At 39.7% G+C, this 15664-nt stretch overlaps 1 protein-coding gene across 12 annotated transcripts in view; it reads right to left on the bottom strand.

Annotated features, from left to right (window-relative positions):
* Nucleotides 1–15664, bottom strand: part of KALRN (kalirin RhoGEF kinase) — a 465384-nt gene that overhangs the window by 212087 nt on the left and 237633 nt on the right. For all 12 annotated transcript variants that reach the window (XM_063161744.1, XM_063161745.1, XM_063161743.1 and 9 more), the window contains exon 10: nt 3124–3246. In XM_063161744.1, the coding sequence (XP_063017814.1) occupies nt 3124–3246 (123 nt within the window). The remainder of the gene's footprint in view (nt 1–3123; nt 3247–15664) is intronic.

Here is a 15664-nt window from a genome sequence, read left to right on the forward strand (position 1 = left end):
TATTAAAGCTAGTAATTAACATCCTGATGAGGGGAATAGGTAAACTCAACAGCTTTTTGGGGTGGTGGCATATCTGCTTTATTACATGGTTATATTGGGAAAAAGTCCTGCCAGTTATTCACCCTAGCTATGGGAAAGATGTTTGCTAGCTTGAGAAAAATAACAAATATTTAAATTTAGGATTAATTTCCAACCAACTGTAAAGTGTTAAGCATCAAGAAGGGATTTAGGAAAAATAAAAATTGGTCATAATCCAAGTAGAGAGGAGATTTATTCCCAGCTGTAAAATCAACCCCACTAGAAGCTTCTGCAAGAGAATTCCAGGTGTGATAAATTTATGGACTCTCCTCTTACCCTCACTATTACTCTGTCCAAAGCAAAGAGCATTATATTCTTAAGTCCTTGAGCTCAGATAAAGCCTGAGACTCCTTTCACTTCCCCTCACTGTGTGTCCCCATGTCCATTTGCCAGCACCACATTCCTGTGTCACACTGCAGACAGGCCTCATAAATTAGCAATGATATCTTCATGTGAATGCACCAGAGCAAAGTGTTTCTGTCAAAGCTGTTGGGAAGGGACCAGGTTCAACTTGTGTCAATTATTTGTAATTAGGATGCACCATAAACTTCATGTTCACAACAGTCCAGGCAGAGCAATGAGCTGCTCAGTGATTCTACCCATCAGCTGTAAATGAGTCTGATTCAGAAGAACCCAAGAGGTTCTATAACCTCAGAAATGAAACATTTTCTTTCCTTCCTTCCTTCCTTCCTTCCTTTAAAACACCCACCTTCACTTGAGCACATGTGGTCACCCAGTGAACAAGATTGATTTGCTCTGAATTTGGCCTTGGGAAGTGAAAGGAAATGTGTCTGAAATTATGCTCAGAGAGATGTGCTGAAGTGGTAGAGAAGGAGGCCTAACAGGGAGGTTAGAAAACTCTTCAGCAAAGTAATTATATTCTGACTTACCCTAGCACCTACAGGTGCCAAGTGCACACTGTACGGTTCCCCAGCCCTGATGAGGGGATGGATCTCCCAGTTCCATCAGCCCATGCAGCAAGCCTTAACGAGCTGCTGCTGATTCCATGTGCAGACAGTTACATGGCTTTATTTCACCTCCATTGTCAGGACTCTGTAATTTTTCTGTCTCTTCTCACCTGTTCTTAATTTGTTTCCTACATCTCTAGTTAAGAAGTACTCAGGGAGGAGGTAGAAAAACATACTAACTATGATCCAGAAAATGTGAGATGAAATGGGAATCACGAAGACAATGTATCAGAGGAGGGGGATTTAGAAAATAGTAATGACACAAAAGACATGAAATAACCTTGTTTCAGCTCCTGTATATTATATGATCCTAATTTTCTAGCCCAGTATAGCATCCAATAACAGCAGACTTGAGCACTCACTCTGGGAAGAACCCTAATATTGATTTTAGGATGAAAACTAACACTAATTTGTGCTTTTGGATGAGGCCTTGCAGAACCATGCTTTGCAACCTCCATCCTAAAATCCATTTTAACAAATTTGCAGAAATCTAAGTTTTTTAGAAATTCAAGCCTATTACCAGAAATCCTAATTGCACAGGTGGTTCCATGAAATTTTAGAAACACACCAGTGCAGAACTGCTGCTTTCAAGCTGTGAGATTTGTGAAAGGTATGTAAGGATTTCCCATCACAGCTTAATGGTAACATTGAAATTCATTAGCAAGCCAAGCAGTGGGATGTTCCATCAAGAGCTGAACATCTAATAAAAAGAAGGATGTTGGTAATTTAAATTTCCAACAACATAGATAGGAAAAGATTTTCAAAGGATTGGTGAATAAGAATAATATTAGCAGAATTAAATATGTTGAACATGGTTGAGAGGCACATAGGAGAAAACATGACAACATTCTACAGATATTTCAGGATTGTTAATTCATCCCATTTCCTGGGATTTATCCCCTTAAGGGAGATAAATAAGACTACAGGGATAAAAACAAGGGAATAATAATAATAGAGAAAGAGATTGAGAGAAATATAATTGCAATATAAGAGAGAGGAGAAAAAAAATCTCGTCAGTAGCTGCCATCAGGCAGTGAAATATTTCCCTGAGGAAACAGTGAAAGAGGTATGTCCCTGTTACTGGAAATATCTTAAACTAAACTAGGCCAGCACATGGGAAATGTTTTGCAGAAAACCAAAACTAAATTCTAGTAAATTTTTATCTTATGCCACATTGAAACATTTGAGCAATAACCTGTCCTGTGTGTATCAGGGGGACAAAGCATTTTATACATTCTGCTTTACATGGATCATCAGGAATTTATCCAGAATATCCAAAGGAGAAGTACCTTTACAGATTATCAGTTACAGGTAGTAGGTGTTTCAAATCTACCCCAAAATGGTGTAACATAATCTGACAGTCAGAGCTGAGACTGGGCAATTTCTGACCATGGATACTTAGAGGGGAAAAAAATCTACTGAATCCATGGAAGAACTTAAAAAAGGTCCTCTTTCTGTTAAATTCTATAAATAAGGACAGGATGTCATCTACTATGATTCCACTTTGAGGAACAGTTGTAAGATTTTAGCTTCATATCAAATTCCTGGAAAAATCTTGCTTCCAGTGTTCTATGAGTTAAATTAAAATAATAATTTCTACCTGTAATGATTGCCTCAGTCCAAACCAAAAATCCCTGCCACATAATGCACTGTAGGATGGGAAGGGTACTTGTCCTTACTGCAAACTCTGGTGTTTCCTCTGCTAATTGACAGCTGCTCCCCACCTTATGCTTAAGGCCCTCAGTCTCCACCTAGGAGTTAGGATTGATTTTTCCACCACTCTCACTCATAACCATTCTCCTCTATGTCCCAACAGAAAGTGCTACTCTCCTGTAAGCTGTTTGTGATTTCTCATGGCCTTTGAGACCTTTCATGACCCAGTGTGATGATTATCTGATTGTAAGTCCTGCAGTGTGCATGCTGACTTCCAGACCTTGGAGACAGGACCCTGGGCAGCTCCAAACCATTGAAGAGAGCAGCAGAAGTGTGTATCACCAAAACAGTGACAGCTTTTTCTGAATATGCAAAAGGAGCAACAAAAATCAAGCCAGCAGAGGTGTCTGGTTCAGACTCTTACCTGTGCTACCTCTTCAAAATCATCATGTCTCTTCTGCAGTGCTCGTGCTCTGTGTAGAGACTTCCCCACTCCGGTGTGTTTGCTCAGAAAAGCTTCTCCGTGGTTTTCAATCCAGTCCAGGACCTGCCAGAAAAGAAGAACATCCAGTTATCTCTCCTGCCTCAGCAGCACAGAGAAACCCTGTGAGGGAGAGGATGGAACAGCTGCAGAGGACTGTCTTGTGCTTGCTATGGGTGAGCACAAGCAGCTCTGTCAAAATCCATTCTAACTGGAGAGAAGATAAATGCTCATGGATGCTACTGCTAAATTAGGTTTATTGAATTTTTGTTATTCAATTTATTTTGAGGTCTAGCTTAGTTATTGGAGTCTGGCAGATATTAAATATTTACTTTCACATAGATGACTTTTGGGGAAAGGGAATCAGAAATCTGGAATCTTTTACAAGAAGTACTCTCCTCTGATGAGCTTGTGTAAACTGCAAGACAGCAACAGCTGATTTCACATCTCAGTGTGAAACTCATTCCTGAGTTGTCCCAGGAAATTGGCAAAAGACCAGATGTTGTTATGTTGTTATGAGGCTCTGATAACCTGATAGGCCTAATTAACAAAAGAATCCTCAGCATTTACTGAGATGCTAATAAAGATAATATAGTTTTTTTGTATATAATGCACTTGGACCTAATAAACTCACAACAATCTGCATGCATAGAGAAATATCACATTTTTGTTTCCATCATAAAAGACAAGAAAGCTGGCTCTTTAAAAAGCTGAGATATGGAATAACAGAGTGAATAAAGTAACAGCATAAATAAAAATCTGTGAGGACACAAAGCACTTAATCTGCCGTGCAAACAATGAGAAATATTAAGCAGTCAGTCTGTGGCAAATGCAGGAAGAACTCTGAAAGGTCCCAGTCAAAGCTGAAATCACCAGAATTGTAAACATGTATGTGTCAGCATATTTGGAGAAACTCTCCCTTACCCTGAAGAAAGGAAAAGTCTTTAGAACTGGAATAACTGTGTAATAATTCAAGATAAACATTTAACATTTTAATTGAGAGCACAGACTGTGTAATTTACTCTACTGCCAAAAATTAACATCCTGAGATACAGGTAGACATTAAAGTTACAGTGACTTAGTTGAAATAATTTAATTATCTCTTAAGAAGCTTGAAGATGCCATTAAAACTGCAGTTAGGAGTGTTTTCTAAATTAAATCTTCAGATTTCCTAATTGTGCTTTATTGCCAAGCTGTATTTTATTCTAGCTAGGAAAGGACTGTAACTCATGAGTCCTTTGGAATGAAAATAACTATTCTATTCTGTTAAAAGCTGTTTCTGTTCACTGGGGTAGCTATAACATGTTAGTATCTCCTTTTTTAAAATTATTTTTATTTCACTAGTTTAAGATCAACATTGATGGAAACATTATTTTCTATTACCATGCGCATGTCCTGTCTCCTTATCTCCTCAAGGGCACAATTACACACCCAACAAAATAAGCAGCAAACCCAGGTCATGGAGAAAATGAAATAAAACTCAGTACAGCTACAGCAGGCTGACTGTGCCAGCTATTACAGTCATTATATGGCTGGCTAAGCACAAGATTCAAAATGCTACCTGGAGGAAGAATAGCCCTAACTGTCCCTGTAGAATGATCTGTGTAACTGTTAAAATCATAATAGTGGCAATTCAGATGGGTTTCATCTGAGGAGGTATTTGAAGAGAGCCACTTCCAGAGCCCTTTCCACACTCTTTTTTGCTGAGGATCAAACTCTACCTACAGCACAACTAAACTGGGAAAGCAAATCCTGCCCAGCCAAGATCAGGGAAAAACACACTTGAGAGTCCACTGGCAGGGAATGCTGATAGTTTGTATGGGATACCCTAGGAAAACATGGGAAGAAAGGGATGGAAGAATGGTTTGAGAGGGAAAAGGTTGAAGAAGCAATCAGGCAATAATTTAGCAAAGTTCTGGGATGATAATTGCTCTTCCTCTAGGCTAATTTGTATGATGGGAATCTGGCAAGATGATTACATTAGTGAAGTTAAGGTCAAGCCTTTTAAAAACTTTCAAAAAGTTAATTTAATTTTTAAATAATAAAATAAAATCAACTGGGCTCTATTTTAAAAGGGAAAACAGACATTTCAAGGCAGCACTTTGAAAATGAAGTCTCCTTCTGTAGGTATATTTCCTAATCAGAAAATGTGAAAATTAAGAAACATCTCATAACTTTATCCAATTTAAATCAAAATCTCCTTGGGAACCGATTCTTTCCCAGCAATCCTCTTGATCTGCACCCATTTTACGTGAACACAAAATGTCAAAGGAATAGTAAATCCATTACTTTAAGGAACTATATCTGTCCTTGAAGTTAGTTGAAAAACTTCTAGATTTTCACATCTTTTAAACTGTATTTCTTTTAGCAGAAATGAATGAAGATGAAATAAGGATGACTTTGGTAATAATCAAAGTATCATTAAAGTTGGAAAAGAACTTGAAGATCCTTGACTCCAATCCAGCACTGCCAAGCCCACCACTAAACCAGGTCCCTAAGATTCTGCCTGTCTTTTGAATACCTCCAGGGCTGGTGGCTCCACACTGTCCCAGGCAGCCTGAACACTGAGGGATGCCCAAACTCAGCAGTTCCTGAGCCCTGTCCTGTGCAACAGGAAGAGATGAGAGGTGTGAGCTGGTGACTCCGACACAGTGCGTGGTACCAGCGGTGACAGAACACCCCGACTTCTGCATTTGGCCCAGGCCATGTCCAACAGCCCCACTGCTCCTGAGTGGGTGACCCACTGAAGTGCCAAGGGAATCAATAATCTTTGTTACCCTGTTACCACTGTTGTTGCCATAGTGACTCTTAAAACGAGGTTATTCTGAAAACTGAAAATAAATTATACCATTTTACACTTCAAGCAGTTGAGAGTCAGATCTTGACTCAAAACAGTACAAACCTGGTATAACTCAAAGGGGTTAGTTTAACTCTTTGATAACAGAGTTGTATAAATTCCAGAGCAATTCCACCTAATTTATTCAGCTTTAAATGAGGCCCCATTTCATATAGGTGCATAAGCATTGCCTAACTTTAAACACATGGACAAAGCCTCTAAAATTGTGTGGTGAAAGAAAGCCAGGCAGTATCAAGCTGCCACTATGAGCGCTTTCTTGCTTGCTCTTGAGGCACTATGAGCTAACTAAATTCTGGTGAGATACTAGGAATTCATAAGGCACTTCAAAACTCACAAGAATGAAACCTTATCTTTACTTTCCTGCAGCTGCTGTTATGAATACTCAGTAGGTTGAAGGCCCTGCATGTCTGAAACTCCTATTCCAGAAGCTCTGCCTTTGCCAAGCCTGCTTTTTGTAACCAAGAAATGCATTTCAAAGGTTCATGTTTCAGATCATACTTTACATCCAAAGCTTATTACAAATGTTTTGTTCCACTGCGCAGCAACAAAATCCAATCTTTTCTATCAAAGCCCTTCAAAATTGTACAAGCCTAGTTAGTAATACTTTCTGGATGTACCAGATTTTGCAAATACAAGACAGAATCTCTTGATACTTCATTTTCTTCTAGTAGAACTAGAAGCTACACATCATATATGCATTTATGAGCAACACAGCTCAAAAAAAGATGTGCTCTCAGGTCACCCACAAACCACTCCTTTATTGGGAGGAAAAAGTGCCTTTAAGAGATACTTGGCACATTTGACAGGGAGACCACTGACTGTGAGGAGAGGCAGCAGCCAGTGTGGGATTGCCAACTTCTATCCACTGGAATTCCATCTAGTGGATAATCCTGTTCTGTGCAGGATGGCATGGCCAGCCCAACCCCTGGCCTGCTACCAGGCCCTCCAGGAGAACTTGGTGTCAGCAACAGCACCAGGGAAGGCAGAACAAACACTGAGAATCAGAAGAAAAACAAAATGAAAAATCCCCCCTAACCCACAACAACTCAAGGAGACTTAAGAAATACTAATCCTCTGTAATGAATAAAACGCAGACACAGTCTGATTTAAATCAGTTTCTTTTTGTGTTCCAAATCATTGCTGAAAATAGATTCCTTTTCCCTATTATCCCTGGCCCTGTCACAGCAGAGTAATGTCAAGTAAAGGTCTAGCTGAGAAAATACACTGAAATACAAAGGAACTTATCCTCTAGCTTTTCCTGCTATTATTAATAGTTTATAATAGAACCCAAAACAAAACTCAGAACTCAGCCATTCTCATCTGTGGTTTCTGTTTCCTAATAAAGACTCCCTTTTTCACTTCTTCATTATAAATTTATGTTGGTGGCACAATAAAATATTGTTACAAAACCTTTTAAAGATGGGGATCACACCTCATGTTTAAACCAGAACCATCAACTTTGGCTTCCACAAAATTATTTTTATTTCCAGAGGCATCTATATCTGACTCTAAAACTCAGATCTTGTTCCCACCAAAAGCCACAGTGAAATTTCAACTGCCTTCAGCAAACATGGATCAAAGACCCCACATGTGTCAAGTTAAGAGGCAGGAACTAATTGTGCATCCAGCAGGATCTGAGCCTCTGGACACACATGTCAAACCCATGTTCTATTTTCCATATAGCAATGTGTGAACATGTGTAGTTCATAGGTTGCAGTGCACAGGTTGAAGCAGTCCCCATGGCCAGGTAGAGCCCTGCTGGTGCAGCTCTAGGAGGGAACAGGGCCTTTCTCTGCCCACTGCCTTTGGTCAAGTATGTCAAATCATGGAAGAGTTTCAAGAAAAAAAGTAGAAAGCAACAAGGATTTCACATCAAAAGTAGACTGGAATTGGAGTGATTTGGTTCAATGCCCAGCATGGCAGTTGAGCAAATTACTCAATGTCCCTGCCTCCATTCACTTTTCTAAAATCACATTAATTACATTGGCAGTTGAAAGAAGCACGACTGACAGAGAAAGTGGAAGCTGCCTTCCACTTTAAGTTTTTGCAGCCTCTATGTGGTTCCAAATTTGGTTGGGGATTCTAGGAACCTTTTACACTGAAGGAACATACTGAAATATTATAAATAACAAGCAATGTGGTGGCAGCTGTACAAAAGGGAACAGGCAATGCATTGAAAGGTAAGGCTTTAAAATCAGATGCAAGCTGCTCCAAAACCACTCAGGTACAATGCCTAATTGCTGAATGTATACCTATAAATCCTGAAATACCATAGCTTGATCTGCCCATGCAGCAATGACTAATTCATCTTCAGAAAATAATATAGCCAGCCTAGCAAGTTCTTCTGTATTTAATTCAGCTCAGACTCTAAGTAAAAAGAGTCACTAATTTCAAACTGTCTTAAGACATGGTGTTGCCCACTATCATCAGACAAGCAGCCTGAGGTTTCAGAGGGGTTTTTTGGGTTTTTGTTTGTTTTAAGGTGGAATTGAGTGAAAAGAGCTACACTCATTACAATAGTCTGAATACTGGACAAGAAGGATGAACTTTGATACTTCATCAATCCTTTCTCAAGAAAGAGATCTCTTAAAACAGTACAACAGACAACGTTCCCTAAAGTCAGTTAAAAAATTTTGACCACCATTTTGCCTTTCCTTTTCAGCACAACTTTTCCATGTTGTATGTGTGGACTCAACTGTGCCTGGGTCTCTTTCAAAAGCCAGAGAACTAATACAGCTGCTATTAAGTAGGAGTTTTTAATCATTCCCTGCTTTTGCTCTCTAATTGTAGCTATTCCAAATACCACGACATAATTAAAGAGGTCTTTTGAAAAGAAAAAACATACAGTCCCATTTACCCTTGGAGGGAAAAACAACCTTACAGACCTATCAGTATTTTGCTGTATATTGCAACTAAATTAATGAGGGGAATTAAATGCAGAGCCAATTAAAACATTTTTTTAAAATTTCCTTTATTCCCTTGTCTAAATTCAACCAAAAAAAGAAGTCCCTATGAAGTCAGATTGTAGGTGTTTTTATGAGCTTCCTGGACATTATGTGAAACTTTCACCTCTGCACAATTTTTCATTTGAACAACAAAAATCTAACCTTTGTAGTTTAAAGCTCCACTAGTTTGTCAAAACAGAACATCAATGTTCTGTTCTTGGCAGTGGGGGCGGCCTCACAAAGCACAGCTGACACTGCTGGACACATCTGAGTAAACCATACAGCTACTGAGACATGTGAGTCCAGAGGACTGTCAGCAAGTCCTAGATTTGCAAAAATACATGCATATAGTCTTATTCACACTTCTCACTGCTTCCAGCACCCCCAGATATCCTACAAGCCCATCTGGAAACGGGTCTGTAGGAGTTTATCCAGAGAAGACAAGTCTCTGCAGCAGGATCCTTGCTCATCAACAGCTTCTGCAGTGGAAAACACTACAGAATAACAACTCCCCCAGCAACCCCCTTCTTAGAAGTTTCTGTTGCAAAAATATGCAAGCTGGTTATGAAAGGCCTGCAGACTTAACAGGATGACTAAGTGAAGGCATCCTAAATATCTCCCATAGCAATGGACTGCACATCTATGAGATGTTCACAAGTTCTCTAGCGGAGGCTCAGAAGTTCATGGGGACTTGTTGCAGCATTTCTCTCATTCCCCATCCATCTCCAAGAACTTTCACATTACTGTAGACCTACAGACCTGGGCAACAGTCACAATTACTCATCTGAGAATTCCAATCTGATTATCTCAGATATGCCACCCTCCATGGCCAGCACGGCCGCTCCACTGATGAGATGGTGAGGGACACACTGCTCCCATAGAGCTGCTCCAGCTGAACTCTTTGCCTTTCCACAGGCTTATATGGCAAAAACAACCTTGTGTCTGCTTTCTGCAGATGGCTCCTATGTACTTGTACAGTTCTTCACATCTATAAAAGCATCATGATGATTTGAAACTGATAGGAGCTTGGAGAAGAGTGAGAATACAATGTATTCAGGTCTCATCCACCTTCTTGTAAAGAAAAGAATTGGTCCCAGTTCTAGTAATTAGCAAAATGTAGGATTTAGCTATGTCTCTCTTGGAAACAGCACGTTCAGTTCTGGGCTCTGGCAGAGCTGGCTGGGTGTAGGCTGGGCATTTTGAGAGCAAGACTCATCCCTTTCCTCTGGGCATAGCCTGAGGGCACGCAGCCCTAGCCTGCCCCTTCACTAAATGCCATCATCTGGGATGTGAGCTCCCCAAAAGGGAGTGGGAATATACACCACATGCCTCTCTTACCCTGAGAAGGAACTTCCTTCAACTTCACATTGCTTTCCTTTGGTAAAGTTCACATTCATCAAACGTACCCACTTATCTTTCATTTTCTCGATTAAATATTTTACTTCATAAAATTTGGCAACTGCCTCTCTAAAAACATTCCAAGTAAGAGAACAATAGACAGACAAATGAAGAACTAATGTTTCTTCCTTAATGCCTGGATTGTTACTAATGTTCCCAGATTATTGTTTTTTTAAGGAACTCAAGAAAAGGAGAAACATATCTTCAAGTTAAAAACCTTGTTGTATTCTTTAAATGCTGAACTTCTTTTAGACAAAATTTCAAAGCTGAGTGTAGGTGGAGAAGCTATAAATAACCACATTTGTGCATGTTCCTTCTGTACAAGACACAGAAAATGTGCTCTGCATCAGCATAGAAAGATGCTGCTGTGCTCTGCATGAAGCTTCTCCAGGCTGACAGGTAAATTATTTCTCTTGCAGTTATGCTGCTGGGTTCCTATTTGTGAGTCTTTCCTGCAGCTCTCAGGAATCATACCTGGCACTTGGCTGCAGGGTAATGAATTGGCAATACAATTTATCAAGTCTGTCAGACTATGACCAATGGTAATATTCAGAAATTGAGAAATATTTTCTTACTTAAAGCATATAGACGATTTTAGTTATTGCTGTCCATAGCACTAGTTAGAATGGTGATTTTGCTCCTTCTGAGAACAAGACATTTTTTCACAACTCTCCCTTTCTTGTCCCATATTTGTCCTTCCACATCATTCTTCCAGAAGCAGCTGGTGGGTCAGACATGGCTGTGGCCAGCTCTAGTCCAGGTCTGGCTCTCCCCATCTGGGCAGTTTTCTTGGACATAATCAGAGTTTCCTGAAAGAATGTCACAGATCTCTCACAGCTCAAGAGGACGGGAAGAACATTGTCCAGGCAGAGTTGGCTTTGAGGCAAAGGCAACCTGAAAAGCTCTTGATTTTTTGCTCAAGCAAACCTCCATTTCATTTTCTTCTGTTTCCACCACTTTAGCTTAAACTTTGAAGTTCCCAGAAAGAGAAACACTTGAGCTCAATGTCTGGCCCAGTTTCTTCCTCATGTGCACACATAGAGGATTTCTACAACTCTTTAGAACCAGCAGATAAAACAATATCCTAATTATTAGAAACATCTTTTACTTCACCAATCCTCAGACTTTGCTATGATCATGTGCACTTGAAGTTTTATCAATTCCTCAAATAATTATTATTATTCGGACTTATGAAAACCCTTCTCAGCAAGAAACAACCTCGAGCTGTTCAGAGAAAAGAGGAGACACTCAAATGATTCCAGGAGTGACACTCATGAGAGGAATGAAGAGCAGAAGTGTTTGGGGACTTTCCTTGAGCATCTTTTTAAAGAAAAGCTCAATTTTCCCCAAACCAAAATTTTCTGTGAAAAACTTCCTTTCTAATTTTTCTTCTAGTTTGATGGCTACAGCATCCCCTCATCCTGAGTTTCCTTCTCTTATTGTTTCCTAACACCTTGTGGACATTGAAAACCTGAGGAGGTAAGCAATTTCAAACCATATCCAAAATACATTTTGATTGTTTAAAGTTACTTTTTGTTGGAGGAACAGGGAAAATAATAAAAAAGTTTCATTTTGTGGTTTCCCTCCTCCCCACAATTTTCCTCCTTATTTGGGAAGGGAATCATCTGAAGGTCAGAAAGTTTTATATGTTGCTGAAGCCAAAAATAAAAGTAATTTTCTCCATCTCTCAATACATGTTCCATCTAAAAAAATACAAAGGGCAGGGAAAAAAACCAAGTCAAGAGCTTTCAAAACAAAGGGAGTGGAAAGGTGAAATACCAATGGATAGGCCTAAAATGTGTTTGGTTTGCATATTTTCACATTTGAAAGACATTTTTGTTAAAGGGAACCACAGTGTAACATAAAAGAAGTTTATAGCTGTAAAAGTATACAGGAGTTGGAGCCAAGTAGCTCTGTCTAAATGTGCCTGAAGGGTTACCCCAGCCTAGGCAATAGCTTCCAGAGCTACAATCCAGGTTACAGCTTCTAAAAACAAGCAAGAAGCTTTCTCTAAGAGTTCCCTGTGAGGAATATGAAACAAAAGAAGTTGCCTAAAAGTCTCCTGTGAGATAAAACTCTGCATTTAGTTCAAAATAGTGCACAACCTCTCTTCCATGGAAAGAAACACCAGAACTCATCAGTCAAGCTGGTTTGGTAAGGCAGCTAGCAGAACCAGACACAGACCACAGGAGATGCTACCAGAGCAAGGAGCTGCTGCCCAGCACAGGCAGGGAAGGCATTTGTGGCATGGAGCAAGGCTGAGCTGTGAGGATGAGCAGCACAAACAGGAATTACTGGAATGGAGAGGAGCAGTGGGCAGAGACAGGTCATGTTGCCAGAGCAGATCAGCCTAAGTTGGCTCTTGCTACCCAGCAAGACAAATAATCCCAAACCAGGAGTGTAATTCATTACAGAGGGGGAAAGTAACCAGCTGGCTGAGCAGCTGCTCCATGGAGGAAAACACAGGGAAAAGTGTTAGAGTTATACATTAGCAAGTAGCTTTCATTATGCTCTTTGTTGTCTGGCAAGGTTTTTTTCTCACATCAATGAAAACACCTTTTGTGGGCCATCAGTCAAAAGCAATATGAAAGAGGATTGATCACTCTGAGCGACAGGACCATGAAAAAGCTGGGAGGCCATATGAGGAGATAATTGAAAGAAAAGATCAAGGGAAACAAATGGAGTAGAAAAGAATGACTATTTTGGACTCCTAAACCAGTGCCTAAAATAGCATATTTATTTCTTAGCATAACATACCTTTATTTCATTTTTAGATAGTCCCAATAAATCCTATAAGACCTTTCCATAAGGGGTAAAACTGGAGTAGCAATGACTTTGTTGGTTTAGAGCAGGGATCAGACATCCTGACATGAAAAGTTCTAGTCATGAAGCTTGAAGTGACCTTTGGCAGGTTGCTCAACATCAACCTTTTATAAAACCCATAATCCTGAAATTAAATAAACCTTAATAAGCAAGAAACACTACTATTATTGTTACTTCTTAAAGTTACAGGGCAGAAAGTTTTCTGGCATTCCAGTCTACATCAACTCAAAGACCTTCTTTTTCTCCGTGTCCTTATGGCAATTACTCATTCTAGCAATTGCTTTCAAAAATATACATACAGTTGGAGAAAACTCTATTTTATTTCTCTTTCTTTACCACTGCAACCCTTCTATTTTTGTAGGGCTAATCAGTAACAGACAAGCCTAATTCTCTCTCCTCCTTTGCCATGACACTAAGAGCCAACAATGCTTTTCAGAAACAATAAACTACACATGATATTTTCACGAATCCTGACATGCAAACAATCCTGGGACAGAAATAGATAATGAGGACAGGATACATAATGACTACAAATTCTGTTTAAGTGTAACATCAAATTTTAGCAGTTTGCTGAGGACTGACTTTCCTGCAGAATGCTGCAAAGCAAATCTGGAATCAGAAGGACACTCAATGCCCAGCAGAATGGCATCCCACAGGATTTGGGCTCCTGCATCCTAATAAATCCCACCCAGCATTAGGTAGTGAAATGAAGGTCTTGTCTGAAGAGCTTACATTATAATTATTTCCCTGACAGTCTGGAATAAGAGAGGGAAGTATCCAAGGAGAGTCATTCTCAGGTGATGCCAGTGTCTCTCTGTTGTTATAAAAGGAAACTGTGTATTAGGCTCCTGACTTAGATGATTCAGTTATGCTTCTAAAGACAGGCAGGATAAATACAGACCATGGATCATTACACCTGCCTACAGAGAAGGAACTGCATCTTTATATTGCCTTCTCCATTTCTCCATGCTATGACTTGTTTCCTCTTCATCCACTGAAAGACAGACCCAAATCCTCAATGAGTCAGTATTTCAGAGGGTTTCCATGAGAGCGTCTTAGCCTAATAACCCAAACATTTGCCATTCAAGAAGGAGCAAAACAGACCACCTGAGAGGAGCTAGGTCTTGAAGGACAGACAGTGCTCTAAACAAGAAAAACACTTTTTGACAGAAAAAGGAATTTTTTTCTGTTCCTCTTCTCACTTCAATAGGTTCAGAGATCAAGCTGTCTCGTTCAGATTTCTTCAGATCTTATCTCCCAAGACAGCTGTGAAGCTCATCAAAGTGTTCTTGCACTGCTCATACATCAGTGCTAAGAAAACTTCAGTTTGGTAACTGAATCTGGCCCCTGCAGTTGGATATCCCTTGCACTGCTGCTCTGTGTATAAATTAAAAAGTGATCATTATTATTTTTTCATCAGTGACTCTTTAGGAGCACGAAGAACAATGGTCTGCTTGTCTTAATAACTGTGTAAAGGAAGAATGAGACAATGGTTGTTTCCAGATAATTTCAAGTTACACTTTAAGCCAAATTATGAAGAGGACAGTGTATTGTTAATCAGCAACCTCTAAAGGATTTCCAGAATAAATATCTTTAAATAAAAATTTAAACCTATAGTTCTTTGTGAAGAATTTTGGCACAAAAATAATGCAAGATAATACTGGTCTAAGCTTAAAAGCATTGTCAGACATTAAGAACAGAGCTCCCTTTCTCTTACATAAAGTATGTAAAGCAATTTACTTTTTAGGCTGATAGCTGCAGACATCAGAAGTGTTCTTATACCATAAGTGATGAGAGGTTAGAGGGTGCAAGTGTCCAGGTTCTGCCTGGACAGAAAGACAGAGCCTGCCTCTATACCAACAGCCACTGTCCGAACGTGCCCAAACAGCAACATGCCACATGATTGCACCCTCCCTCAGGAAACTCTGCTGTGGCCCTTCAAAGGGAGGATTCCTAAAACAGTGTCATTGATAAAGAGGAAAAATGCACATTACTTCTTTAAGTTGTGCTCTTTTTCTATGAACCCTGTCCTGTTAGTGTTGCACAACCCTGAGCACACTGCCAATAAATGCTCCATGTCTTTGTAAGCTAAAGGAGCTAGAGAAACATCCCTACAAAATCACCAGAAACTGAAGCAATACATGGGCAATATTCTCTTTCCTAGTGTGGTTCCTTGTGCAGCAAATCCAACACAATCTGGTCAAGGAGTACCAGGGGTTGTGTAGCTGTGCAGGGTGCTCTTACTCTGTACTCTGTCACCACTAGAGCTTAGAGAAACATCCACAGTAATGGATGAAACTCCTGCATAATCCCATGCCACTGTGAGTTCAAATTAAGGAATGACAGTCCTTTTTTAACAGATCAAAACAAGCAAGTAAATCACTCAGCAATGCTTCTTATTTAAGTGGCTATTTTCACAATGTTTGCAGGATACTAATCAGCACAAATAAACCACCACTTT

This window comes from Melospiza melodia, chromosome 8, assembly GCF_035770615.1.
Source record: "Melospiza melodia melodia isolate bMelMel2 chromosome 8, bMelMel2.pri, whole genome shotgun sequence".
NCBI classification, from domain to species: domain Eukaryota; kingdom Metazoa; phylum Chordata; class Aves; order Passeriformes; family Passerellidae; genus Melospiza; species Melospiza melodia.